The 26,284-nt window shown below is 43.1% G+C and overlaps 1 protein-coding gene across 1 annotated transcript in view; it reads right to left on the reverse strand.

Moving 5' to 3' along the window:
- Positions 1 to 1,685: 1,685 nt before the first annotated feature.
- The window catches only part of kif1aa (kinesin family member 1Aa), a 61,159-nt gene continuing 36,560 nt past the window's right edge, over positions 1,686 to 26,284 (reverse strand). The window contains exons 26-49 of the mRNA XM_079245367.1: positions 24,325 to 24,627; positions 21,205 to 21,323; positions 20,997 to 21,082; positions 20,790 to 20,925; positions 20,420 to 20,582; positions 20,238 to 20,328; positions 19,266 to 19,384; positions 19,109 to 19,164; positions 15,776 to 15,884; positions 15,598 to 15,664; positions 15,427 to 15,511; positions 15,225 to 15,330; positions 10,244 to 10,270; positions 6,796 to 6,910; positions 6,570 to 6,703; positions 6,409 to 6,470; positions 6,189 to 6,334; positions 4,119 to 4,298; positions 3,880 to 3,951; positions 3,666 to 3,787; positions 3,406 to 3,543; positions 3,129 to 3,321; positions 1,892 to 2,010; positions 1,686 to 1,808 (exon numbers count right to left, since the gene is read on the reverse strand). Of these exons, the coding sequence (XP_079101493.1) occupies positions 1,766 to 1,808; positions 1,892 to 2,010; positions 3,129 to 3,321; positions 3,406 to 3,543; positions 3,666 to 3,787; positions 3,880 to 3,951; positions 4,119 to 4,298; positions 6,189 to 6,334; positions 6,409 to 6,470; positions 6,570 to 6,703; positions 6,796 to 6,910; positions 10,244 to 10,270; positions 15,225 to 15,330; positions 15,427 to 15,511; positions 15,598 to 15,664; positions 15,776 to 15,884; positions 19,109 to 19,164; positions 19,266 to 19,384; positions 20,238 to 20,328; positions 20,420 to 20,582; positions 20,790 to 20,925; positions 20,997 to 21,082; positions 21,205 to 21,323; positions 24,325 to 24,627 (2,791 nt within the window). The 3' untranslated portion in view covers positions 1,686 to 1,765. The remainder of the gene's footprint in view (positions 1,809 to 1,891; positions 2,011 to 3,128; positions 3,322 to 3,405; positions 3,544 to 3,665; positions 3,788 to 3,879; positions 3,952 to 4,118; positions 4,299 to 6,188; positions 6,335 to 6,408; positions 6,471 to 6,569; positions 6,704 to 6,795; positions 6,911 to 10,243; positions 10,271 to 15,224; positions 15,331 to 15,426; positions 15,512 to 15,597; positions 15,665 to 15,775; positions 15,885 to 19,108; positions 19,165 to 19,265; positions 19,385 to 20,237; positions 20,329 to 20,419; positions 20,583 to 20,789; positions 20,926 to 20,996; positions 21,083 to 21,204; positions 21,324 to 24,324; positions 24,628 to 26,284) is intronic.

Genomic DNA, 26,284 nt, shown 5'->3' on the forward strand with positions numbered 1-26,284 from the left:
GGAGGAGAATGCCACCGGTTGTTGTTTCTAACTACTGCGAACACATTTTCCTTCCGACTTCATGGAGTAAAAATAAAATAAAATGAAAAACATGTTTGATATGTGTTTGTTTGACAAAAATCAAAATGGAGATTTTGTTTGGATACTTGAATTAATGGATACTGAATGGAGTATGAAGTAGCCATGAAGTGAGAAAAAAAAAAACCTAAGTGGCAAAAAAGGATACAGTAAAAATGGTTTAACAATAGAATCATAATGGAACTGTGTGGTACTCTAAAGGCAAACCCATAATATCACCTGGTCTCATTAGTTAATCTGCATTTATTGTGTCTGTCTTACCATGAGCATGCTGTCCAGGCTTGCTGACCTGACACATGCTGATCCATCAGATTCACAAGCTGCAGCCTGTGGCTCAGATGCAGATAAATGACCAGTCTGAGCAGAAAATAAGCTCAAAATCTGAATATTGTCCACAGAATTACATGTTTCCATTCAGCTGAATTATGCAAAAGCTCTGTGTTTTGGAAATCGATTTGATCGATTAAATATGAACCTATTGGCAGAACATGCAAGTGATGATGAGGAGGAAATTGATGAAGACACTTCCAGCATGGAGGATGTAGTCTTAAAGTAGTTGGTGCAGAGGCATACTGTGCAGGATGTTTGAAAAGAGAGGCACTACATTTAATCAATATACATATCATTCAGAGAGCGAGTTTCACACCGCGTGTGGTGCGGAGGAGGTTTTCTGTCCATCCAACTACCTAATATCAGCTAAAATCAGCTCTATCAGAGATTTCACTAGTCTAAATTTACAAGAGGAAAGAATTATTCAAGTAACGTTAATCACAAAAAGAAAACTAAAAAACTGGCCAATGTTTGTCATGCAGTAGTTTGAGAAAGCGTGACAGCGTGGGGACAAGGTTGCATCATCCAAACATCTAAGGAACTCATTAAAAAGTGCCGTGTGCAGACATTGCACTGTACTACTACTTTAGAAATATAAATGTCTTTGTAAATAAATATATGCAGAAATAAATAAAGCTGTTAAAAATCTAAATATATCACATTTTAAAACAATGAAATTGGGGAAGAGAATGAGATTAAACTAGGAGGCTTTAATGCTGTGATGCTTGTAAATGTGGATGCTCTCGGTCGAGTTGTTGCTTTGCAGGGCTGCGTGTGCTGAAGCCTCTATGTGGTTTACAGAACAGAACAGAACAGAACCTCAAGATTCACGGATCAGAGAGAAGAAAGCTGCTTTGAAGAGACACTTTGCAGTATGTATGTCCTGACTGTTTGTTAGGAACCAGTCTAGATTCTGTATATATATATATCTGCAGAGAAGAATCTGGATTTTTTTTTTTTTATCTATTTACTGATGTAGCGCTGTGATCGTCACTAACATGGCAGCTGAAAAGATACACGCTACTGCATTTTCAAGAAATAAACGTATAAGGCTTGATGTGTCACTGACAACAACTACAGTACATTATCATACAAATGTAATCTGAGATAAGAAACTGGTGCTGCTGCCCCCGCTTCCTCCACATCTTCCAGCTACGAATGAACTCCAGTACAGCACAGAGACAGTAGTAGTGAAAGGCTGAGAAGCCCTGACACGAGACGGGCGCTTTCTGAGGACATGAATGAGGAACTGAGACAGCGCAGAGGGAGGTGACGGTGTCGGTGGGACGGGGCTCAGCATAAAGGGAAGGGAGGGGGGGTCAGTAAGTACATCTTAGTCTTTGCATTCATCTTTCTCTCACATCCTCATCTGTCCAGCTCGTCTTCTCGACAGCTTCGACCTGAGAGGAGCAGAGACAGTCGGGTGAGTTTCAGCGTGTGTGTTTATTTACTCCTGCGTGAGATGTTAAACTGCTTTTCCTACCTGATCGTCCCAGCAAGGAGAGGATTGAAGGCGTAAAGCCAGTCGTGCATGTCTTTGTCATTAGTAGCTTGAAGCAGTATTCCACGATGTTCTGTACACACAGCGAAGGTGTGGGGGGTCTGTTGGGGGAGCCGTGAGAGCTTGTTACACCGACGTAAAGGGAAAGGCAGGTAAATATGGAGGAAGAACAGTGCCACAGTAAAGTATATTAAAACAACATAGAATAATTAATTAATCAAAATCCTCTGGAAGTTGCAGCTTCTACAAATTTCTCCCATCTCTGCTGAACTTAGGAAGATTTTCTCAGGGAGACGCCACTGGAGCCACTGGAGCCAGCTTCATCCTACTTATACTGGGAGACATGTCCAGCCAGTAAAAGTCCGACTTGACTCTTTTTCATCTCCTGTTCTGTTTGTATCTGTTTCTTTTCCTCTGATAACGTCTTCCTGCATGTCTTTGTTGAATCAGCCACAAAGCCGGTGTGTTTATATCTGTGGTTCGGTGAATAAAGTGAAACTGCTGCAACAACAAGCAGCATCCTGGATGGAGTTCGTGGATAATGCAGCCACAATTAGTTAGTTATTTATAACTTCATCTACTTATTTAATCTGTGTAATTCTAATCTTAATACAGTTGTGCTCATTTTATTCATACCTTTTCACTGTAAAAGGAAAAAAACAGCTGCCTGTAAAATAAGCTGAAATTGACTAAAGTAATCATAAATAAAAATTTTATGAAAATCATGATATTATTTTCTAATTCTGGTTCAATAGAAATATTTTTTTTTCAAAAAGCTAACAAATAAAATAATTTATTACATTTTATATCAGTCATAAAGTAATATTTAGTTGAACAATCCTTTAATGTTTCCGCTCCAGTCAGGTGTTTTCTGTTCCTCTCAGTCAGACTTCTGCACCTGTTGACAGGTATTTTGTCCCACTGTTCAACAGAAAAGTCTCTCATTTATCCAGGAACAATTTGTTTGCTGTTTTTTTTTCTTTCTTCAACTCAATTAAATGAAAAAACAGTGTCTTATATTACTAAATTATATTTTAGCAAATTTTTAGTTCTTGTTCCTTTCTTTAAGTCTCCAGTTATTTGAGTGACCGTTGTAAATTCAGCCTTTTCTTTAATGAAAGGGGATGAAGACATATGAGCACAGCTGTATATGAACAGGTGTGTATGTTTGTTGCTGTGGCACGTTTCTCCCTCCACACATCAGCAGCGTTTCACTGACCTTCAGCATTGCCTGCTGGTCCTCGCTGTACTCCACCTGAGCGGAGGAGAGGTTGAGAATAGCCCGCTCCACGGTGTCCCTTTCCGAGTTGTAGATGTAGACGTACGGCCGACGGACCACAACGTAGCGCTTCACCCAGCCGTTGGTGTGCGGCTCCAGGAAGTGTATGTAGCCCTTCTTCGACACGATGGGGCTGAAAAAGAGATTGTGGGATCAGGAATGTTGTCTTCGTAGCTCCAGGAGACGACGCAGTTCAGATCAATGACGCCAGACTGACCTGACTCTGATCTCCTGGATGTCGGGGACAAATCTGCGGGTCTGAGGTTTGGTGTCTCCGCTGGTGGACCTCTTGGCCTCTGAGTCCGGCTGCGTGTCAGGACATGGGCTGGCAGCACGAGAGCGCGGCGTTGGTGGTCTGTTGGACAGAACAAAAGGCTCCTTTTAGCACCTCATACCAAGTTATTCCACATTTCATCCAAAGGAAACACACGATACAGGGCAGAGATTACCGTGACAACAAAGGAGAACAATCAGCACCTGAGTTCAGCATTGCTATAGCAACCCTCAACCAGCGATGGGCACGTGGAGGAAGGCGGGATCGAGTTGAGAGCAGAAATGGAGGGGGAGTCTCTGAGGATTGTGACGGACATCTCGGAGATCTGAAACACATGAAACACACGTGATCGTCCGCAGAGCCAAGCAGCAAACCGTCACGGTGGTTAACTGGAAGTCTCGTAAACCAGTTCGGCACCTTGCTTTCACTGGCGCTGACGCATACGTGGCTGTACTCTCTGTTGAAGGAGTGAGTGAGCAGCCGCAAGCACTGCGAGGAAACAAGGAGAAACTCTGTTAGATAGCATAAAAACTTTCTGGCTGCATTTCCACGGGGATGGATGTCAGAAAGTTTTCTTCTTCTCTGGTGACAGAATCCGGCAAAGACTGCCCAAGCTGAACATGTGATGACATGTTAACAAAATAAAGATGTCTGACCTTGGCAGCGAGCTCCCTCTGCCTCTCAGTGGTGATTTCCGAGCTGGAGGCGGCCTCCTGGTCCGCCTCGGCGTGTTGAGGAGACTCCTCGGTGATGCAGGGCTGGAGGGAGTCCTGGCCCATCAGCAGGGTGGACTCCAGCTTCTCCCTCAGCAGGAGGTAGTGTTTGGTCTTCTCCACCTGAACGCAGAATGCCCCGTCATGGAAGAAACATTAGATCATGTGAGGAGGTGGGGTTGTTGATCTTTAGCTCCTGGATGGTTTTCCTCTCATTTCTCAGACGGTTATGTGTTTGTAGTTCCTGAAGGGTCCAGTGTTGGCTCCTGTTTCTCCTCCGTCTACATGCACCCACATCTGGATCAGGTGCAGGTTGTTGTAGTAGGAACATCTGCTTCAAACACGCTGCTGATTCTGCTCATTTAAACTGAGCATGACGTTTTACTTGTCAAAAATACATCATTCAGTTATTTTAATCTGGATTTGATTGCAAACATTTTCAGTCAGTGTAAATCCAGTGTTCCAGAGGATTCTGTATAAAAGTTTCCAACATTAAATGTTTCTCAAAGAACTGAAAATGATGTTTTTTTATTGTCACACTGGAGATACAAATAAAAACATGTTTCTATCAGATTCAGTTTCATGTCAACGCGGAGCTTTAACATCTCTCATCATTAAACCTGGAAGTTCATGGAAAGTTTCGGTCTGGATCTCAGCGAGGAGACCAGATTTTCCTCCCAAAGTGTCTGTCTGGAGGTCTGCTGCCCCCCCCTCATACATCCTCCCTCTAAGGATGCTCCACCTGTTCTCCGTAGGGTGGAGGTCAGGGGATGATGGAGGTCCCAGCCTGAGTTTTTCTCTCTTTCTACCCACATATATGGGATGGAGCGTTGCCTTTCCTGCAGAAGGAACGCTGCTTCCTTTTATACCACGACAGGAAAGGCTCCGTTAGAAACTGGACCTTTTTATCAGAGCGGGGGTCACCAACTCCGGCCCTCGAGGGCCAAAGTCCTGCAAGTGTTGGGAGTTTCCCTGCTGCAACACACCTGATACACATCAGACTTTATTAGCAGACTTGTGCAGAGCTTGATGTTAATCCCTGCATGAGTCTGTTAATTACCTGTTGAGTTGAGTCAGGCGTGTTGCAGCAGGGAAACTCTGAACACATGCAGGACCGTGGTCCTGGAGGAGCAGAGATGCCCACCCCTGCCTTAAAGGGCAGCCCGCTATCCCAGCCCAAACCATGAGTCCACCACCACCTTGGAGCGTCCAGCAGGAGCAGAAAACTGTCAGAAAATGAGTCTTCATGTATTCCAGCGTCTCTGCAGACGTTTCTCTGTGTGATCATTGGTTAAGGGAGGTCCAGATGCAGCTTTATGTCCAGCTGCAGCCTCTGGAGGATCCTGATGGAGAGGTTCACCAGCAGCTTCAGATACCTGCTGCTGCTCATCAGCGGCTTTTTAACAGCTGATCTCTGAACACCATGCCTTTTCCTGATGGAGACGTTCCTTCTTCTGACTTTATCTGAACACACACGTTTGCTCTGAATCACACACTCATCTTTAACAGCACCATGATCTCACTGAAGTTTCCCTGAAAGGTTTGCAGAAAGATGCTTCTTTTTCCCCAGACTGCATGAAAACTGGCTTCATAATGTGGAACAAGCTCCTTCAGTCCTTTCCCTTTAATGAAGCTCAGCTGGAAACTAAAGATCAAACCTGTCTGAGGTTGTTATCACTGATCTAAACAGACGGAGAAACAACACAAGAACAACTAAAATGTTTCACTGCAATCCTCCATGAGGAATCATCTGGAATGGTGTGAAATGTGAAACTAGACCAACCGTTTGTGCTTCTCAAACTAATCCAAACAATCATGCAGATGGCTTGTTCCTGTATTATTTGTGTCTTATCACTATCTGCATGTGGATAAAATAACCTCTGTCATGTGTGTCTCATTAAACGCGGTAATGAGTTGAATCAGAGGGGTGTGTGTGCCGTGGACTTCGCTGACCTTTGAAAAATGGCAGCATTTTCTGGTTTCTGGCTATAAAAAGTAAAATACAGCCCTCACATCTTGAAGCAGGCTGAGTTTCTCCAGTTCCCACTGGTGGTCCATGATGAGGCTGTCGCTGCGCGGCCTCCACCCAGCCAGGTTCTCCTCCCCACGGACGTATGCCACGGAGGTGTCCAGCACCCGCCTGCGTCTCCTCTGCATTCCTGGTGGGGAACAGCAGCGTTTACTAGACGTGTCCGGAAACTGACCTCCATGCTCGATGGTTCCTGGCTCTTACCTGGACTCCCTGCATCCGCCAGGTGACATAAGCTGACCTCATAAACGCCAGTCACACGGTTTCTGGTAAAAGATAAAAAAAATAGATCAGTTAATCATCAGTTTGAAAGCTTTACTGCATGTGAGAGGAGAGAAAACAGGAGCTCCGTGGTCTAAACTCACCCGTCCGCTGCTCTCAGGCTTCCCGTACCGAAAAGGTTGCGGATCGAACGAGAAGCTGAGAGCTTTGTGTCTCGGGAGTAGAACACCATGCAGATATCTTTGGTTATGATTGCAGGCTGCGTGCAGCTCTCGATCTGCAATTGGTAAAAGATTTCACACACTCTTCCTCTGAAGCAAATTAAATCAGACATTTTTGCCTCAAAACGACGGAAACACTGTAGAGAACCTCCAAGTAGGCCGAGAGGGTCATGTAGATCTTCTCTCCGTACGGAGTGACTCGGTTTAGGAGCAGGGAGTTGTGCATGGAGCTATCCCAAGCAGCCTCAAAGCGGTAGAACGTCCTGAGGTGGTCCAGCAAACGAGAAACCAGGAGAGGAGCATCAGTCGGTACATCCTCTAAAAAAACGCATCGGCTCTATTTAAAGCAGGGGTGTCAAACATGCGGCGAAAACGATCCAGAGGGTCGAATCTGCTCAGAGGAATTCAGTCGGTGAATGTAAACGTGGCGCAGGTCACATCAGAAGTTCATTTCATTTAAAAAAAAAAAAAAAAATTGTAAGAAAGGAGGAAACTTGTTCGCATGTTCATGTAAAATACATTCTAATTCTTGACAAAATATTCTGAAAATTATGAGAAATGCAGGATTTTTCCCTTCCAGATAGGCGTGATTTATCTCTTACGCCTCTTGTCACAAATCTGCCACACAACATTTTCTGGTGTTTGTTTATTTCATTTATTTTATTTATCTCTTTGTTTTTACACTCTTATTTATCATGTACTTATTTCCTTTTATTTTTCTTTTTTATTAGTTGTTACTAATTATTTTGATATTTAATTTTATTTTAATAATTTTTTCTTTTATTTTTGTTAATTATTCTTTTTTTTTATCCTGTATCTCTTTAGTTTTTAATAAAATTGTAAATAAATTCAAGCATTAAGGAGTTAAATCCATTGTGATGTGGAAGTTGTAATGTCCATATAAATGTGTAAATTAGGAAAATGAATCTAATGAATCTCATTTTAATAATAATAATAATGTGATAAAACAATAGAAAAATATGTTTATATATGAAGCAAACTGTGTAAATGAAAAAGATCACATTTAAAAATTCATTCATCATCCTAACCGCTTAGTCTGATTAAGGGTCACGGGGAAGCTGGAGCCTATCCCAGCAGTCTTTGGGCGAGAGGCAGGGTACACCCTGGACAGCTCGCCAGTCCATCGCAGGGCCACACTCACACCTAGGGGCCATTTACAGTAACCAATCAGCCTAACATGCATGTCTTTGGACTGTGAGAGGAAGCTGGAGAACCCGGAGAGAACCCACACATACACACAGAAAGGCCACTGTCCCAGCTGAGGATTGAACCAGTGACCTTCTTGCTGTTAGGTCACAGTGCTAACCACTATTCCACTATAAAAATTATTTATACAAACTTATCACTAAAAAAATACAAATGTATGTGAAGAATATATAAATAAACTATAAAACCAACAAAATAAATCATGTAAATGTGTAACTGATGCAAATTAATCGTTAAAAAACACTTTTTCTTTAGAAATGTCAAGCTTTTTAAATGCTTATGAAAAGAATAAATATGTAAATATGTTGACAATGTGCTAAAAAAAAAAAAAAAAAAAGGAAAAACTGCTATTTTATTGCTCTGGACCACTTGATGATGTAATCGCGCATTTTTAACTCCGAGTTTGACACCCCCGATGTAAAATCAAGCTCATGTCTCGTTTATACAGAAAAATAAACATTTAGATACTGGAGACAGGGTCTCTCTTTGCATGCAACAGGCTGAGATGATGCTCAGTTCTGCACAAAACACCACAGAGAAGCAAAATGCAGCAGGGATGAATCTGAGAACAGAAAAACATGGAGGGAAGGGTGAGAGAAAGGCAGAGAAAGGGGGGACAGGGCAGTGAAATACCTATGGTCAACTCCCAGGGAAACACTGTGAGAAAGAAGAAATCAGTAAAAGAAAAGAGGTGAGAGTCAGGAAGAATGCTGTGATTGTTCGCTTGTGTGACTCGGATGGTGTTTGTCTTTTTTTCCACAACCGTATCTCATGATGTGAACTCTGCCCCCCCCCGATCTGAGAGCGCTCAGTGCTGATCTGTCATCCTGCTCAACCTAACGGAGGTCACGCAACGGTACACAACTCTTCTGCTGCAACAGTGCTGCTTCTCTGTTGCACCACTGATTTACTCCACATGTTAATGTAAACAAATGTCGCCGTGTCTCTTGAGGGAAAATAATCACACTCTGAAAGCAGTTATTATTCTGGCCTGCAGCCCGGTACGGCCTTAAATCTAAAATAGATCATCCAAGCAAGAATTGTAAAAGGAAATGAGTGTTTCAGTGATAAAAGAACCAGCTGAATAGTCTCTTCATGAGGTTCAGATGTTCAGCCTGCTGGTCATGGACTGAGGTGACCTTGTGGCAAAGCGAACAATGTGTCAGCTTGAAAACAGCCGTGGAGTAACGTTAAGCCAGCTCTGTGCAAAGATGCCTCCTCCTGTGGACTCATAAATTCACACACCACCCCTTTTTACACATGCACACTTCTTTCCAAATAGTAGAAACCTGCCTGCTTACACTACAAGGAAGCAATTTCCTCTTCGCACTACTCCAACATGTGCTTCTCTGCACTTTACTACCCCCTAAAAGTATGGGAGCCAGAGCTGAAGTCATGCTGCTGGCCGAACATGTGAGGATCCGTTTGTTTTGGCCGTTTGGCAGAGTTTCTCTGAGGTGCAGGCAAAATTTAAAAATATTCACAACATTGCAGCAATTCTGGGTGAAAGTGCTACTGGTGAGGTAATAGTTCAGCGGATTACATTTTAATAGCTGCATTTGAATACTGTGCCAGGGTGAATATTGTAAATTATGTGATCCGTATAACAGCATTTGAGTAAAAGCAGATGATTGGTATTCCTGTAAATCTGCTGTAGCTGCAACGGGCTGCACCCTCACCTTCATGATGGACAGCGAACTAAGCAACAGATCATTTTCAAAGTAAAGAAAATGAAAACAATAAACTGAGAGTGATGATAGCATTTTTTTTTGCCAATGACATACATGTCTTTGTTGTTTCATGGTGTTAATAATGGATTTCTACCACACCCTACTGGCCAACTGTCCTACTGCATCTGCTTCCAACTGGGGGTAAGTCACTGCAATTTTTCAACCTCTTTCATCTAATGTCAAGTTAAACAAACCAAACGCTGAGTAAAAAGACTTTTAAGACTAAACGTTTTTGTCCAAACACAAAAATGTAGAAATAATCTGTAATATACTGCGCAGGTGGAAACACGGAGTTCAAAACTGGCCCCACGACACCTCCAGCAGAGATGCAGCCAAAGACATTTAACGTGAAGCGAAGCAGAGCCGTGCAGACTCTGTCCATCGTCAACCACAAAGCCTGACAACAGCACAAACACACATCCAGCACAGCAAGAAACTCGGGGACATGCACATCCGTCACTTCTAATGAGGGGAGGACAACAAAGAGGCACACATGGAGTTGCTGACAGTCATGACATAGTGGGTGAGAAGGAAGTCAGATCACTGAAGATCCACTAGGAGGTGAGAGTGTACAGACAGTTAGAAAGATGAGGTGTTTTATGTAACTTAGGAGTATGGAAAGAGAGGCAAATAATATACCTAGGCATGTCCGAATCAAGAAACTGTCTGCAAAAGCAAAACAAAAACAAACAAAACAAAACAACATTCTGTTAGTGGACTGGAGGGAGGAAAATGTAAGCATTCATGTACATCGATGTTGGTTTTATTAAGATTTATCTGAGACCACAGTGGTGCTGAGGTTTTAAACTGGTATGAAGGCCCGTGGAGTCGTAACAGTGCTGAATAAACCACGTGGTCTGCAGGAGGACTGGCTTTTGAGTCTTTGTTCAAACCCAAATCTGGGTGATGGTGTTGCTTTTGTGGGACTTTTTGGAAAGTAACTGAGACAGCAGAGCGTTTAAACACAAAGCCAAAAAAAAAACCCAAAAAAAAACAAGTAATGTGGCAAATTTTACATCACAATTTGGAGACATGTTCACATAAATAATGATCAGTAATAATTATTACACAACAAGGCACAACTTTACAGTTCTAGTGTCAACAGAGAGAGGACAGAAAGCGACTTTACAGCAAAATGTGTCTTTATGTGCCTTTAAACTCACTTTATCATGTCCACCAGTTCACCTGCTTTAATATCTAACAAGCCAATGATGTGGCAGCAACTCAGTACATCTAGTCATGTGGACACGATGAGGAAAACTTTGAGGTTCATACTGAACATCAGAATGAGGAAGAAAGGAGTCTGCATGGTTGTGGGTCTGAGTATTCCAGAAGCTGCTTATCTACTGGGATTTTCTCACACTAACTGGTCCCAACCAAGAAATGCATGAAGACACAACACGTCATCACAATGAGGTGGAACGGGAGATTCTCATCACAACGAGGTGGAACGGGAGATTCTCATCATGATGAGGTGGAACGGGAGATTCTCATCACAATGAGGTGGAACGGGAGATTCTCATCACAACGAGGTGGAACGGGAGATTCTCATCATGATGAGGTGGAACGGGAGATTCTCATCATGATGGGTTGGAACGGGAGATTCTCATCACAACGAGGTGGAACGGGAGATTCTCATCATGATGTGGTGGAATGGGAGATTCTCATCATGATGAGGTGGAACAGGAGATTCTCATTGTGATGAGGTGGAACGGGAGATTCTCATCGTGATGAGGTGGAACGGGAGATTCTCATCATGATGAGGTGGAACGGGAGATTCTCATCATGATGAGGTGGAACGGGAGATTCTCATCATGATGAGGTGGAACGGGAGATTCTCATCACAACGAGGTGGAACGGGAGATTCTCATCATGATGTGGTGGAATGGGAGATTCTCATCACGATGAGGTGGAACAGGAGATTCTCATCGTGATGAGGTGGAACAGGAGATTCTCATCATGATGGGTTGGAACGGGAGATTCTCATCACAACGAGGTGGAACGGGAGATTCTCATCATGATGTGGTGGAATGGGAGATTCTCATCATGATGAGGTGGAACAGGAGATTCTCATCGTGATGAGGTGGAACGGGAGATTCTCATCGTGATGAGGTGGAACGGGAGATTCTCATCGTGATGAGGTGGAACGGGAGATTCTCATCGTGATGAGGTGGAACGGGAGATTCTCATCGTGATGAGGTGGAACGGGAGATTCTCATCGTGATGAGGTGGAACGGGAGATTCTCATCGTGATGAGGTGGAACGGGAGATTCTCATCGTGATGAGGTGGAATGGGAGATTCTCATCATGATGAGGTGGAACGGGAGTTCCTCATCGTGATGTGGTGGAACGGGAGATTCTCATCACGATGAGGTGGAACGGGAGATTCTCATCGTGATGAGGTGGAATGGGATATTCTCATCACGATGAGGTGGAACGGGAGATTCTCATCACGATGTGGTGGAATGGGAGATTCTCATCACGATGAGGTGGAACGGGAGATTCTCATCACGATGTGGTGGAACGGGAGATTCTCATCACGATGAGGTGGAACGGGAGATTCTCATCACGATGAGGTGGAACGGGAGATTCTCATCGTGATGAGGTGGAACGGGAGATTCTCATCACGATGAGGTGGAACGGGAGATTCTCATCGTGATGAGGTGGAACGGGAGATTCTCATCACGATGTGGTGGAACGGGAGATTCTCATCGTGATGAGGTGGAACGGGAGATTCTCATCACGATGAGGTGGAACGGGAGATTCTCATCGTGATGAGGTGGAACGGGAGATTCTCATCACGATGAGGTGGAACGGGAGATTCTCATCATGATGAGGTGGAACGGGAGATTCTCATCACGATGAGGTGGAACGGGAGATTCTCATCATGATGAGGTGGAACGGGAGATTCTCATCACGATGAGGTGGAACGGGAGATTCTCATCATGATGAGGTGGAACGGGAGATTCTCATCACGATGAGGTGGAACGGGAGATTCTCATCATGATGTGGTGGAACGGGAGATTCTCATCGTGATGAGGTGGAACGGGAGATTCTCATGGTGATGTGGTGGAACGGGAGATTCTCATCACAATGAGGTGGAACGGGAGATTCTCATCACAATGAGGTGGAACGGGAGATTCTCATCACAATGAGGTGGAACGGGAGATTCTCATCACGATGAGGTGGAACGGGAGATTCTCATCACAATGAGGTGGAACGGGAGATTCTCATCACGATGAGGTGGAACGGGAGATTCTCATCATGATGAGGTGGAACGGGAGATTCTCATCATGATGAGGTGGAACGGGAGATTCTCATCGTGATGAGGTGGAACGGGAGATTCTCATCATGATGTGGTGGAACGGGAGATTCTCATCGTGATGAGGTGGAACGGGAGATTCTCATCATGATGTGGTGGAACGGGAGATTCTCATCACAATGAGGTGGAACGGGAGATTCTCATCATGATGAGGTGGAACGGGAGATTCTCATCGTGATGAGGTGGAACGGGAGATTCTCATCGTGATGAGGTGGAACGGGAGATTCTCATCACAATGAGGTGGAACGGGAGTTTTTCATCATGATGTACAGAAACTGTGTGATGCTTCATGTTTATATGGAGCAGGATTTCTGAGGAATTTTTCCAACACCGTTCAACACCTGTTGAATCTATGACACCTAGTCCAACCTGATACCACCAAGGTGGACATGATAAAGTGGCCAATGACTGTCATTCTGGTGACACACATTTTTTAAAGAAACCTGCCCTCTGCTGGCTTTCAAGGTTTGGTGCCATTTGATGCTTTCTCCATGTTGGAAGGTTTGGTGGAGTTGACGTGGTGAAGAAAACTTTGTCTTAGAACGGTGGACTCTTGGGGTGAAATGTTCAGACTGACTTTAACTGGGACATCTGACCACATTAGTAGAAAATAACCCCGAACTTAATTTCCCTGCTTCAATAGCAAAATGAGCTGCTGGTTTTAGTCAGACTTTTTTATATGAGGAGTCATTTGAGGTTTTTAATGAGATGAAGATGAAATGCTGCTTGTCCAATTTATGTAAATAAAGTCTAAGCAGGGTTCATGTTGGGAAAAATAGTAAGACATGCATTTTAAATTAATCCAACCTGATTCTACAACAAGACACAGTAAAAATGTAGATGCTTGGTTAACACAGAGTTTCATCTTGTAGGAATATTAACAGTGTGGGGTTAGTATCATCGCTGTGAAGACATAACAAGTAAAAGTCAATGGGTGCTTGGATGAGAGTTAATCGTGGCTGAAACATGACACAGAGGTGATAAACACAGTGGGACACAACATGTAGATGCAGTGATTACAGAGACATGTAAACACCAAGAGGGTCGCGTAGCCAGCAGGTAAAAGAGAATTACTGTTTATTTTAACTACTGGTGGCAGATTTGATGCTTCAGTACTCAAAATATAAAAATATTCACCCCCCCGTTGAAATGTGATGTTGCAAAGTGAAACGAGATAAATCACTTCAAAACGTTTCCAACCTTCAAAGAAGCACGGCTGAACTTTTCTCAAACGACGGCTAACCAATCATCCGTCTTGCATCCTGTCTCTTCTCTGAGATCTCTGAGGAAAAGTCAGTCTGATATCGACGCTCATCTCATCTCTTGTTCCATCTCTTTTTATTTTTTCCTCTGAGTACGTGTACTTACATTTTATTTAATGTGTGTGTTGATATCCAGTTGCTAGTGTGTAAAATCAAACTCAGCTGCAACACGGTGTTTCAGGCCGAATGTGTGTTTTCTCAGCTTCAGAACGCTACTGGGCAACAACCGCTTCAGAAATGAACCAAATAAATGTTACTTCACCAGAAGAAAGCAAAGTTCTGGACGACTGGGAACCAGTCTGACTGATATGGAGCCAGTTTGTGGTGAACTGGGCTTGTCCTCCATGTTGAGAGATCATTAAATTAAAATGACTTCAGCAGCGTGTCAGGTTTATACTCATGCAACCATCTTATTTTACTTTTTTTTTCTCCTAACAGAGTTACTTTTCATTGGAATTGTACATGTCACATTAAATGTGGGAAAAGCTTCAAAATCATTCATTATAATTTAATTTTTATATATCATAAAAACCTAGAATTTTAAAAGCGACTTTTATATCCACTGTAACTGGGGGGGAAGTCTGATTTACTGGGTTTCTGGTCACTCTGAATGCGACCAGCCTAAATTAAAGAGAGGGAACTGGATTCATGCACAAAGCAGAAAAAAAACGACAAGAACAGAAACAACTTGCTGAAATTTCTTTTTCTTTTCTTTCACATCCAAGTTATGCGTGTGTTGGCATGCTTTTGACTGACGTTTTGTTTGTTTTGTGGCCAAGTACAGCTTGTACAACATGCCATGCATTTTCCTTTGTGCCTTGTTGCTGTGCAGAAGCTTCCTCAGCAGTTATGTAAAGTGGGGCAATCAAAATGAAACCGTTATTAGCAGAAATCAGAGCCACATGGCGCTGTGGTTTATGAAGTTCAGCCAAGCTACCTCAGCCATCATATCGAGCATATTGGAACATTTAATAGGCAGGCTTTTGATTTAACTGTTTCAATGTTCGTTTGCATCAAAGTCTGCGCCGATACACACCTGTCATCCTGCAGGGGCCTCACATAGCCGGCAGACAAGATGTTAAGAGACAGAATATTGGGGTCGACGATGGTCTCGTCAGATTCAGGGGTGTTTCGAAGACGCCCTGGCAAAGCACAAGTGTCTCGGTAAGAACAGCTCTTCTACATTTATTAATACATTTTTGTTTTCATGCTTTAAAAAGTGTGAAAATGCAACCTACCCACGACAAGCTCGCGGATGTCGTTCCATGCCAAGTCGCCTCCAGATTCATGCACAATGGTGACGGTGATTCTTCTCTGGAGGCCCTGGAAGTGGAGCAAATACAGTTTAATGGTTTTCTGCGGAAAATATTAGAAAAACATTCCAGATATGTTTTTTCACCGTGACATACCTGGTGTAGTAAGAATGTGCCGTGGCATGGCATCCCCCCTCGGTGGTCCACAACTGCAGGGATGTAGCTACGATGAAAAAGTGGAGAAATGAGTCCCATTCATCTACTCAGCGGTTCCACAGACTTCAACTCAATTCAGCTGAGTTTGATGCTTCGTGAGAGGACACCAGCTACTCACTCTCCGTTGGCCTCAAGCTCGCAGATTTCAAAGAATACCATGAGGTCGTATTTACGGTGGCAGGGTCCCGCCTGTGGACGGGTCACGGCCGTCAGCTTGGTGGCAGGAACTGTGTCAAGAGATTTTTGGAGATGTTAAACAGGAAAAGCTAACAGCTAGCGGGGGGATAAGAGCTAGCTACCCTACACAGGAAAGAAAAAGGGATGAAGACAGGAAATCAGGAAGAAGAGGAAGCACTCAGTTCTGTAGATGGAGCTGAATTCCTTCAGCAGATTTACAAACAACGCTTTTAAAGCCTCAGGAGTAGGAATACAGAAACTCATCACACAGCTCTGAAACTAAGTTTGGACTGACAGATAAGTCAGTAGCACTACTCCTCTAACTTCAGGCAAAACCCACATGCAGCCCTGCAGAACGAGCTGAAAAAGGAATAAAGAACAACCTGCAGGAGCTACAATATGATTTCTAGGACAAATTATGTAGTTCAGTAAAAATTGCACAGGTATTATATAACGTTTAATAGCTTAAAAAAAAAAAAATTGTATTACCACAAATAGTTATATCAAAACATTTATTTATTTTGCCTACAGCCGTGACCCTGCACTGGACTGAGCAGTCTAGAAAAACGATGGATTGCTTGATTATATTTTGTTTTCTTTATTTTTTTTCTAAATCCACTGAATGTGAGTCCATAAGTTGAGGTCTGGAGGTTCCAGGTTTGAGTCCTCAGATTGCCAGCAGAGGTGGACCACACTTAACCCTCCAGATGCTCCCCAGGCTGCCAACATAAGGCAGCCGGTTGCTCTCTAGTCTCTGCTAGTCGTGTTTTTACCACTCTGGTTAATCTAGTAAAATTATAATATCTATAATTTAGAAATAATAGGATATTACAGAATGCAGTTTGCGCTCCCTTCTGAAGGTGTATACTTGTAAATAAATATAAACTTAACATGAAAAATAAGGAAATAAATGTTTCATTGATTATTTCCCCACTTTTATACACCAGCTGGTGTTGTGTCATTGGTTTTACTCACCTTTACAACAAGGTATCGTACGTCTGTGAAATGAGAAACTAAGTTAAATGTGTGGGTAGGGTCCCCCTAAACGTGCCTAAATACCTTATAATATTCTCCTGTTGGAGAATTACTGCTATGTGTGTGGCACTCCTACACACCTGGCAGCACTGAATCCCTAAACAAGAGTTTAAGGACTCAAACTGGTATGAGAACATTTAAGAAGAGATTTACGAGCGTGTTCCTTTTCAAGGTGTTCATTAACTATCTTGTATATGTATATGAACATGTTTATGCAGTATGTGCATATGTACTTGTAAATCCATATTTTGGTCAGTTTACTGGGTTTATGTGAACAGAAATCTATTGGAAATGGCAATCAGGATATCCTCCTGACTACCAGGAAAAAACATGTGTAACTAAAAATGTCCACTGCGGAGGACATTGCTTAAACTTTTAAATATTGTGGTAAAATATAGTTATATTTATCTAAGAAATGATTCAATGTGTTTATAAGATATTCAATGAAAATATAACTACAAAATTTCAAGTAAAAATCAGCACAAAGAAAAGTATTCTGCACTTTTGCTCTTCCCATAAAACATGCTTGTTGCAATGGAGGCCATTTTTCTTGAAGAGAGAAAGAAAGTTCACAAAGCCCCCCCCCCCCCCCCAAATGAGGTACCATTTAAAAGCACTAAATGTCCTCTTTAAAGACCCAAAGGTGTTAGTTTAGTAGTATTCAGGGAGATGAAAATATTTAGATATTTACAGAGGTCCTCCACAAATTGAACTACTGGTAGTCAGTAGGATATGGAGCAAAATTAAACAAGAAATAATACTGACAACTGTTTATCCATCCATCCATCCATCCATCCGTCCATCCATCCGTCCATCCATCCATCCATCCATCCATCCACCCATCCACCCATCCATCCATCCATCCATCCATCCGTCCATCCATCCATCCGTCCATCCATCCGTCCATCCATCCATCCATCCATCCATCCATCCATCCATCCACCCATCCATCCATCCATCCACCCATCCATCCATCCATCCACCCATCCATCCATCCACCCATCCATCCATCCATCCATCCATCTACTGGTGTTAACATATTTAAATATAAATAAAGAGAAATAAAGGTACCAACAGGAGAATATTAAAGGGTATTTTGGCACATTTCACTCAGCTCTACATGTAATGTACATGTAATCTACATGTAATGTAGAGCTGAGTGTTATCTGCATAATTATGATGAGATATTTTGGTTGGTCCTGTGATGGACTGGTAACCTGTCCAGGGTCAACCTGCCTCTCGCCCAGTGATTGCTGGGATAGACTCCAGCTTCCCCACAACCCTTAATTGGAACAAGTGGTTGAGAAAATGACTGACTGACAGGCTCATGCTTACCACTTCCACCTGGTTGTAAAGGTGACCAATCAGGCTTTCCAACACCAATTTCTATTATCAGAGGGTACAAATAATCACCTGAACATAAATTTCCTTACTTTTAGTACACGTTTTGTTTATTGATGATTGTCTTCTGTGGAAGAAAGGAGCTGCAATCGAGTTCAAGAGAAGCTTAAAGGAGGTTCTAGGAGAATTCACCACATAGGTCAACAGCAAACACACGGTGCACCAGAGTCAAATCCAAACGTAGAATCCTGACACAGACAAACTCTTTTTATATCAATTAAATTCTCTTCTATTCCATTTTACTGACTTCTGATACAAACTACGGGAAGGTAAAGGTGTACAGAGTAGAAAGCATGCGTGTTAATTCTTTATATTTTGTCCACAAGGTGACTTTTTGGGTGATTCAGTAGTATATTTTTGGCAATGCCTCCACAAAATGCAGTCTCCAATCTGTGAAAGAATTATTTTGGTCTCTCCAAAACCAAGATAAAGACTTGATATAAGAAAAGGCTTCCTGTTGCAGGATTCTCTTGGATCTGACCACAACAACCAACCCGGCTTCTGAGCTTTAATAACGGAACAGATAGAGGTGGGCGGCGCAGACAGCTGAGCTCGGTCGTTCGCTTCCAGCAGGAAGGAAGCAGCCAAGCCAGCAGCAGACAGAGCGTGGCCTGACAGCGAGTCCACTAGTGCCCCATTGAACACATCTGGGACCAGGTATCGGATCAGCTCCAGTGACTTCTCCCGATCCGGCGAGCTTTCAGAATCCACTGCTCACACCCAACAACATGAAGCTAAGATGACATGACTCGCCAGCATAAAAAGACAAAGTGCAAAATGTGCAATGTGAATGAAGAGAAGAGATGAAGGAAAGCATCTCCAGTCCGGAGTTTTTTACCTGGTTTGGACAGAGGCATCACTCGTGGAAACTGTCTTCTGCAGGGACGAAGTGGACTGGATGCAACGACACACAATTGCATTTTATTATGCAAACATGACTGCGATAATGACTGCAAAGTGGGCACTGAAGTAACTCTAATAAGCCGACACGGTACCTCATTACGTCTTTACAAAGAGGAAGAAAAGGCTGCTTCTGGTAGTGTCCAAACACCTCAAACACAATTGGCTGGGTCTTGATGTAGTCCACAAAGGACTTGGTGACTTCAACAGCAATCTGCAAAACAAAACCATACATGAGCGTTTATGTACTGGACCATAGACTGTATATAGAAAGATGGGCGGAGCCTCCGTGACATCACCCGTAGTTTTCTGAAGAGCTGAATTGAAGCTCAGTGGGCGGTTCCTACCATCACCATCTTGGCAGGGGCATGCGTGTCATCAGGAACATACAAATATGGGCAAAGAGGTGAAGCTGAGAGGGGGGTTGTGAGCGTCATGGTGGATGATTGGCCACTAGCAAACTCCAAGCTTTCTGTAGAGCTAACCGAGCTAGCCTGGAGATAACGGGAGCTAACCAGCTAACGGAGGTAAGCGGGCTAAAGCTAAGTCACGTTGTTAACCGGCTAAAAACCGCGGTTGTTCTACGTTCTTCTTACTTGAAGCGGGAGATCGGGTACCTGTCAATCAAAAGGACACGCCCCTAAATATGCCAAATTTTGAGATAAATTACTTTTAAATGGAAAAAAAATTCCCTCCCCCCCACAGTTGTCATGAAGGTAAACCTGACCTATTAACCGAAAATGGATTTTTGAACCAGGCTGCAAACATGTTTATTTCTGCTGTAAACATGTTTATTCCTGCTGTAAACATGTTTATTCCTGCTGTAAACATGTTTATTTCTGCTGTAAACATGTTTATTCCTGCAGTGAAGTTGGTCTTTTTAACATGGGAGTCTATGGGGATTTCCTCCGTAGTCCCTTTGCAGCCCCTAGTGGAAGGGGGAACTGCAGTTTTATGCACTTCCTCATAGGTTTCATTTTTAACCGCTGGAGGCTTCGTCCATCTTTCATATACCGTCAATGTACTGGACCAGCATGAACCACCAGGCACATTCAGATGTTCCTTACATTCTGCACGTGGTAGAAGCCAAGAGGAGGGCCGAGGCCGGTGTTTTTTAGAGGTTCTGTCGAGAAGGCCTCATCGTGTCGGTGGATGAAGCTGAAATCAAAGCAGAAAAACAACTCAGGGCTGAAACTGCTTCATTAACAAAGAACTTAGTGACTAAAAGACAAAAACAAACAGTTCTTACTTGAACTGGCAGAAGATGTCAGCATATTCTGCAGAGATGCTGGAGGCCTGCAGGACGGTCACCCTGAAGGTGAAAAGCTCCCCAATCTGCAGGTGATCCAGAGTTGCGTCCAAAACTCCGTCCAGACCAGCTTTCAGTGGATTCTCCAGCTCATCTGAACCAGCTGTGAGCAGCACAGGAAAGCAAAAACATGCAGGCTAACGCTTGTTTTGATAATCCAGAGCAGCGTGGATCCAGTCAGAGGAATTTGCTTCCTCAGCTCTACTGGAGATGCTGAACTGGGATTGTTTCTCAGACTGGGACGATTCTGTTATCCACATGTATGTATCACTGATAAGCATGAATCCATTCACTCAGAAGACAGAGTTACCCGCACATGTGTTGTTGTTGACCTCATCCGCTGATGGCACCATTTCCGCATTTTGTCCCTCGCCCTCCACAATCCGAAGCTCCTCCTGGGAAATCTCAGTGCGGGACAGTCCAGCAGAGCAGGACTCGGACTGGAACTGCAGATGAGGGGAAAAAGACCAGTAAGCCATGTCAAGTTTAATCATCTTACTCTGTGTTTTTTCTTCACCTTTTCATATTGCTGATCCTCAAACGAGATTTTGGCGGTCCCCGACTGCCTCACTCCCGATCCGTAGTCGGGAGCTTCCTCGTCCGCTGGAGGGAAACACAAAGCACCTTCACTTCACTCCCCCCTGAAGTCACACCCGGCTTGCCTCATCCATGGCTTCACGCCGTTTGGATCAAAGCGAAGACGAGACGGAAGAGCTGAGCCTTACCTGATATGGCCTGTACGGCCACTCGGAGGAAGCCCTTCACCTCTCCCTTCTCGCTGACGATGGCCACTCGGTGTACCAGTGGGACCGGGTACAGCAGGTTGCTCAGATAAACAAAAGCTCTGCGCATGGAGCAGAAAGAGCAGAGAGGGAAACAACAAACACATTACAAACACACAAGCTGAGGACACAACTCTGTACATTTTTCACTGGACTGGACAACAGAACACAGAGCCGCAAAGCAACCAAACAGAAGCTGGGACTGCTCTTGCGATGGCCATGGCTGCCCTTTACTATTGCTTTATAGGGCTTATTTTTATATAATCAAGACATTTAGGGGTCGCATGCAGCATCCCTAGACGTCTGAACTGGACTGATGGAGCCTTGGTGAGGCTAAGGAGCATGTGTGCAAGAGTTTAGCTAAAGATTTGCATATGGTACTAAACTACAAGCAGTCGGCTCTTCAGTCGGATGGTAAGCAGATGTTTTCTATGAGCGGCTTAAGCATTACGTGTTGCTGCATCACTAATGTGCCTCGGTGGGAAAAGCACTACCAATGTAAACACTAAACTGACTTAAAAAAACCGCTCGAGGCACTTTTCATTAATGTTTCATTTGAATATAATTTAGCAGATTGATCCAGACTATCTGTTTCTGTGAATAAATACTACATGTTCCTGTCTTCTGCTTCAAGCTGCCCTGCTTGATCCTTCCTGCAGGCCTGAAGGGGAACACATTGAAGGGCGGACAGTGTAAAAAGGGAAACTTATGACAAGATTGGTGAGGTGCAAATAAGGCATGCTCAGGACATAAAAGGTGAACAAAAATGCTTTCAAATTGTCAAAAGCAAATGGAACAGAAATCATCATACTGAACATGACTCAGCTCCAAGAAAAACTGCCAACAACTAAAAAAAAAACAACAAATGACATCAAAAATCAAAGCGCACCTCGTGGATTAAAGTAGTGCTTTAGTACAGAAGAGGGGATTACGTCATCATCAGATGTATTTAAGTAAAAAGTTGACAAAAAAAAAGGTCAAAATGATAAGACTTGTGCTCTGGCATGCCTAAAAGAGACAGCTGCAGCAGAAACCAGCTCTTTCATCTTGAGATTTTGAGTCATCCTTGAACGCCACTTTGCTCATTCATATGAATAATTTCACACATATTAAGGTCACGCAGCACTGAGAACACTTCACTGTGGCTCCACATGTTATGCAAATCACATTTCAATATACTCCATGAAATATGGAAAGTAAACGCTCTTTCTTCCTCTAAATTCCTTTTCTTTATATTAATTCTTTTGTATAAGAGACACATTGGCCAAAAGCAAACGTCGTAGTTTTTACATGAAAAACAGCAACAAAACAAGATAAAACAAAAATCTAATTATTATGAGATAAAAAAAAAAAAAACCAACAAAAAAACAAGTAAACAAAAGAAATAATGAAAGCCCAGAAATGTCTACTCAGTTGTCTCTTTGGTAACGAAAGAAAATCAGAAAAATCTGTAATGTGTCGGGCGCTGCGGAGACGGTGACCATGGCAACCAGATTATTACACTTCGGTGGTTGGTTTGAAGCAGGTAGGCGTTGGAAAAAACGCTTATTATCACACTATAAAAATGTTGGAATCCAAAGAGCTCAAATGAAGGCTGCTGGATGTCTTTTCCTGGTTCTTAAAGACTTTTCTCCAGTTCTAACTCAGAGCGGCGGTGTGTGTTCATAAACACATGGCAGAACACAGCAGAGCAGCTCTACGCGTCAAGATGCAGAAGCTCATCTGCAGCTCAGAAAGAAAGGACGCGGAAAGCTGGAAGGATGGTTTGATGGTGGTGGACTGGAATTAAAGTGGAAAAAACATCTCTGAACGGTGACTACACCAGGTTGCAAGCAGAGCTTTGCAAAAAGCAGAAACAGCAACGTGATGAAAGATAAAGAGCAGACACTGAAACTGAAACAGGTTGCTGGCTTTCTTTCTGCATTCACATGGTCACAACGTGAAGGCAGAAACGTGGAGGGGTTGTTGCAGAGGTTAGACCCGGGGTGGGCAACTCCAGTCCTCAAGGGCCGCAGTCCTACAAGTGTTGGGAGTTTCCCTGCTGCAACTCAGCTGCAGCAAATCAGTGGGTAATTAGCAGACTAGTGCAGTTGGATGTCAAGCTCTGCTCATCTGCTCATCAAGTCTGATGTGAGTCAGCTGTGTTGCAGCAGGGAAACTCCCAACACTTGTAGGACTGCGGCCCTCAAGGACCGGAGTTGCCCACCCCTAGGTTAGACGATCACTTCAAGTTCTGTAAGAGATCCCGGTGGTCCCCCAACGCTCGGCCCCAAATCAAAGATCTTGCTGCAGCCCATCAAGCGGAAGATGGCCTCTGTACGAAAAGTCCATCTGTACGAGGAATCTTTTATTCTCTGATACGTTACTGGGAATGACACGGGCATCCTACAGCAGATGTTTTCCACATGTCACACTGGAGGAGGCTCCATTATGGTGTTTTTTTTTCCTTTGGTGGAGAAACGGAGCTTCAGGTTGTCCAGGGGTGTCAAACTGCTGCTAGCAGTGTGGAGATGTTGCAGAGAGCATCCCTCCTGACTGGGGTCCTCATCTTTACTGGGATAACGCTGCAGAGCGTCACCCGCCTCACTAAAGACTTCTTCCTATAATGCTGCTCTGCTGGAACATCCTCCTGATTTAAATCTGATTTCAAACGACCTGGCGTCTCATCAGCTTGTCAAGGCCCGTTCATTTAAATCAGACGTGTTGAGGAGTGGGAAGAGACATTTCTGGTCTAGTTAGAACTGAAGAATCCTTCAGGATGAGACGTGAACCCAGAAGAAGAAGTCCAGTTGCCTTTCTGAGCTTCATGAACAGAAAAGTGGAAAATATCTGCGAACCAAAATGAATTCAAACAGAAGATGTGTGGCTGCCACGTCGGAAACAGAACAAAAACCCTCCTGCGTATAAAAACTTAATTTCATGTGTTAGTAAGGTGTAATGGTAGCAACTGGTATTACTGTCTGTACTGGGAAGTGTGGCTGGTCTCTCAAGGAAAGCAGACCCTGCGTCTCAGCGTGAAAGAGCTAGTTTCCTCCACCAGCATGCTCCTGAAACCTCACCAACCTTCCCACTACACTGAATAATGGAGAGCGGTCGTAAAAGGGATCCTGGCCTTCGCTGGAGCCTCGGCAGAGCTCTCCCTCATCATCATCATCATCATCATCATCATCATCATCATCCTCTCCCCCGAGCTCCGAGCTCGGGTCGTCCAAAAAGATATCATCATCCAGGTCCTCCAACTCCTCCAACTCCCCTCGACCCTCCCTCTGCGAGTCAGCCAGCTCAGTAATTTCAGAGTTGGAAAGGGTCGGGGACGGGGTGGGGTCACTCATGCGCTCGCTCATGCATGTGGTGAATAAAGGGTTTCTGGTGCAGCCAGAGACATGGGAACTAGGTTAGTACAGCATGATAGAAAGAACACACTTGTTTCAGAGCACGGGAGAAAAACCTCCCCCCTTTGAGCCAAACTCCATGTTTACTGTTTGTTTTAATGGGACTTATTGGAATAACAGGGACCAGGTGGGGCAGTGCTGGTAAAATATTAGTAGATAGTTTGTATTTCAGTGTTTTAGACCTTGATGGAACATGGCTACAGCGCAGAAAACATTTAATTTCGGCAGCAAAGTGGGCTGCAGATGAGATGAATATTTGTTTTTATTCAACTTCACCATCAGAATATGACATAAATAATCAGCGAACATTTATTACCACAAAGAAAAAACAGAATTTGATACAAGCTGGGTCACTTACACACAGAAAAAAAGCAAACTAGGTGTCCATTTCTGAGTAAAAAATGGAACTTAAGCAAAATAAAATCATGTTTTTAAACAGTTTTAAATCATGTAGTTTCAACGTAACATGTGTAGCTTTTAATCCTCCAGAACAGAGGGGGCAATAGCGTGTCAAACGTCTTTCTCTGCAGACGGTTTCCAGATATGCTGTGTTTGCAGATACGCTGCTAAAAGTTGTGATTTGCATTTTGGAAATTAGAAATTTAGACTGGATATCTGTCTACATGGATGTTTGCTGAGTCATGAACAGGTTTCCACCACAATGTTTAGAGATTAACTGAATGGAAAACATTGAAAATGTTGCGTTTGAGTAATATGTTAACTGGAGGCTTGACTGGTGGGCAACAATTATAACCACATTTTGGCTTTTCCAGTCTGTGGAAGAAAAGTCAACACTGACATCAAAACTGCTGGAAAAATAACAAGCAAAGTTCTTTTAAAGAAAATGCACTTTGCTGTTACTAATATACAGGAACAAGATGATTAACCTGTGGCCATGTGTTAGTTATGAGTGGATGGGATTAGGACAAGTTCTTAAAATACGAGTGACACACAGTCATGCAACAAGAAATTTTCAGATGATACCACTTGAGAAGTTCCATATAATATAAAAATACAAAAAAAGGCCCCAGTGTAATGAAGATTTGGCATCCCAAGCAGTTAAATACAAGCTTCTGCCTTTAATTAGGGAATTTAATTATCTTTATTTGGTTTGTTGGATAATTTTTTAAAAATAAATCTGGTATATTTTAGTTAATTACTTTTTCAGAGAATAAATTGTTTCTTCACAGTAAAACTGTGGAAGCAACGGCTATAGTTATAAATGATTCAGGAGAAATATAGGAAGAGAAAATAACAGGAGTGATAAGTTAAAACGCTGCCTGTAAAACTCTGCATGTCTGCATTTAAATAAAGTTTAACCTTTAATGTAAAGTCGTCATATTACATATCGTCCCCAGTTTTAGTATTTAATTATTGTTAATCGTGTAAGCAAATTAAAGTACTTCCTGTTCTTGCATGTCTTAGAAGAATTGACGACATTAATTGGGTTGTTAAGCAGAGTATTATGTAATGGAAAATGATAGAGTAGATTTCTATCTATCTGTGGATAGCGAGGCAGCACTGGACAGAGAAACTGGGACACTTTGTGCCAAAATGGGAGAAGAGTACAATTAGCTTTGAGTAGGAGGACTGAAGACACGTCATTCTCATATGTCACACTTCTAATTCTC

The sequence above is a fragment of the Telmatherina bonti genome, assembly GCF_933228915.1.
Source record: "Telmatherina bonti genome assembly, chromosome: 8".
Classification (NCBI taxonomy): domain Eukaryota; kingdom Metazoa; phylum Chordata; class Actinopteri; order Atheriniformes; family Telmatherinidae; genus Telmatherina; species Telmatherina bonti.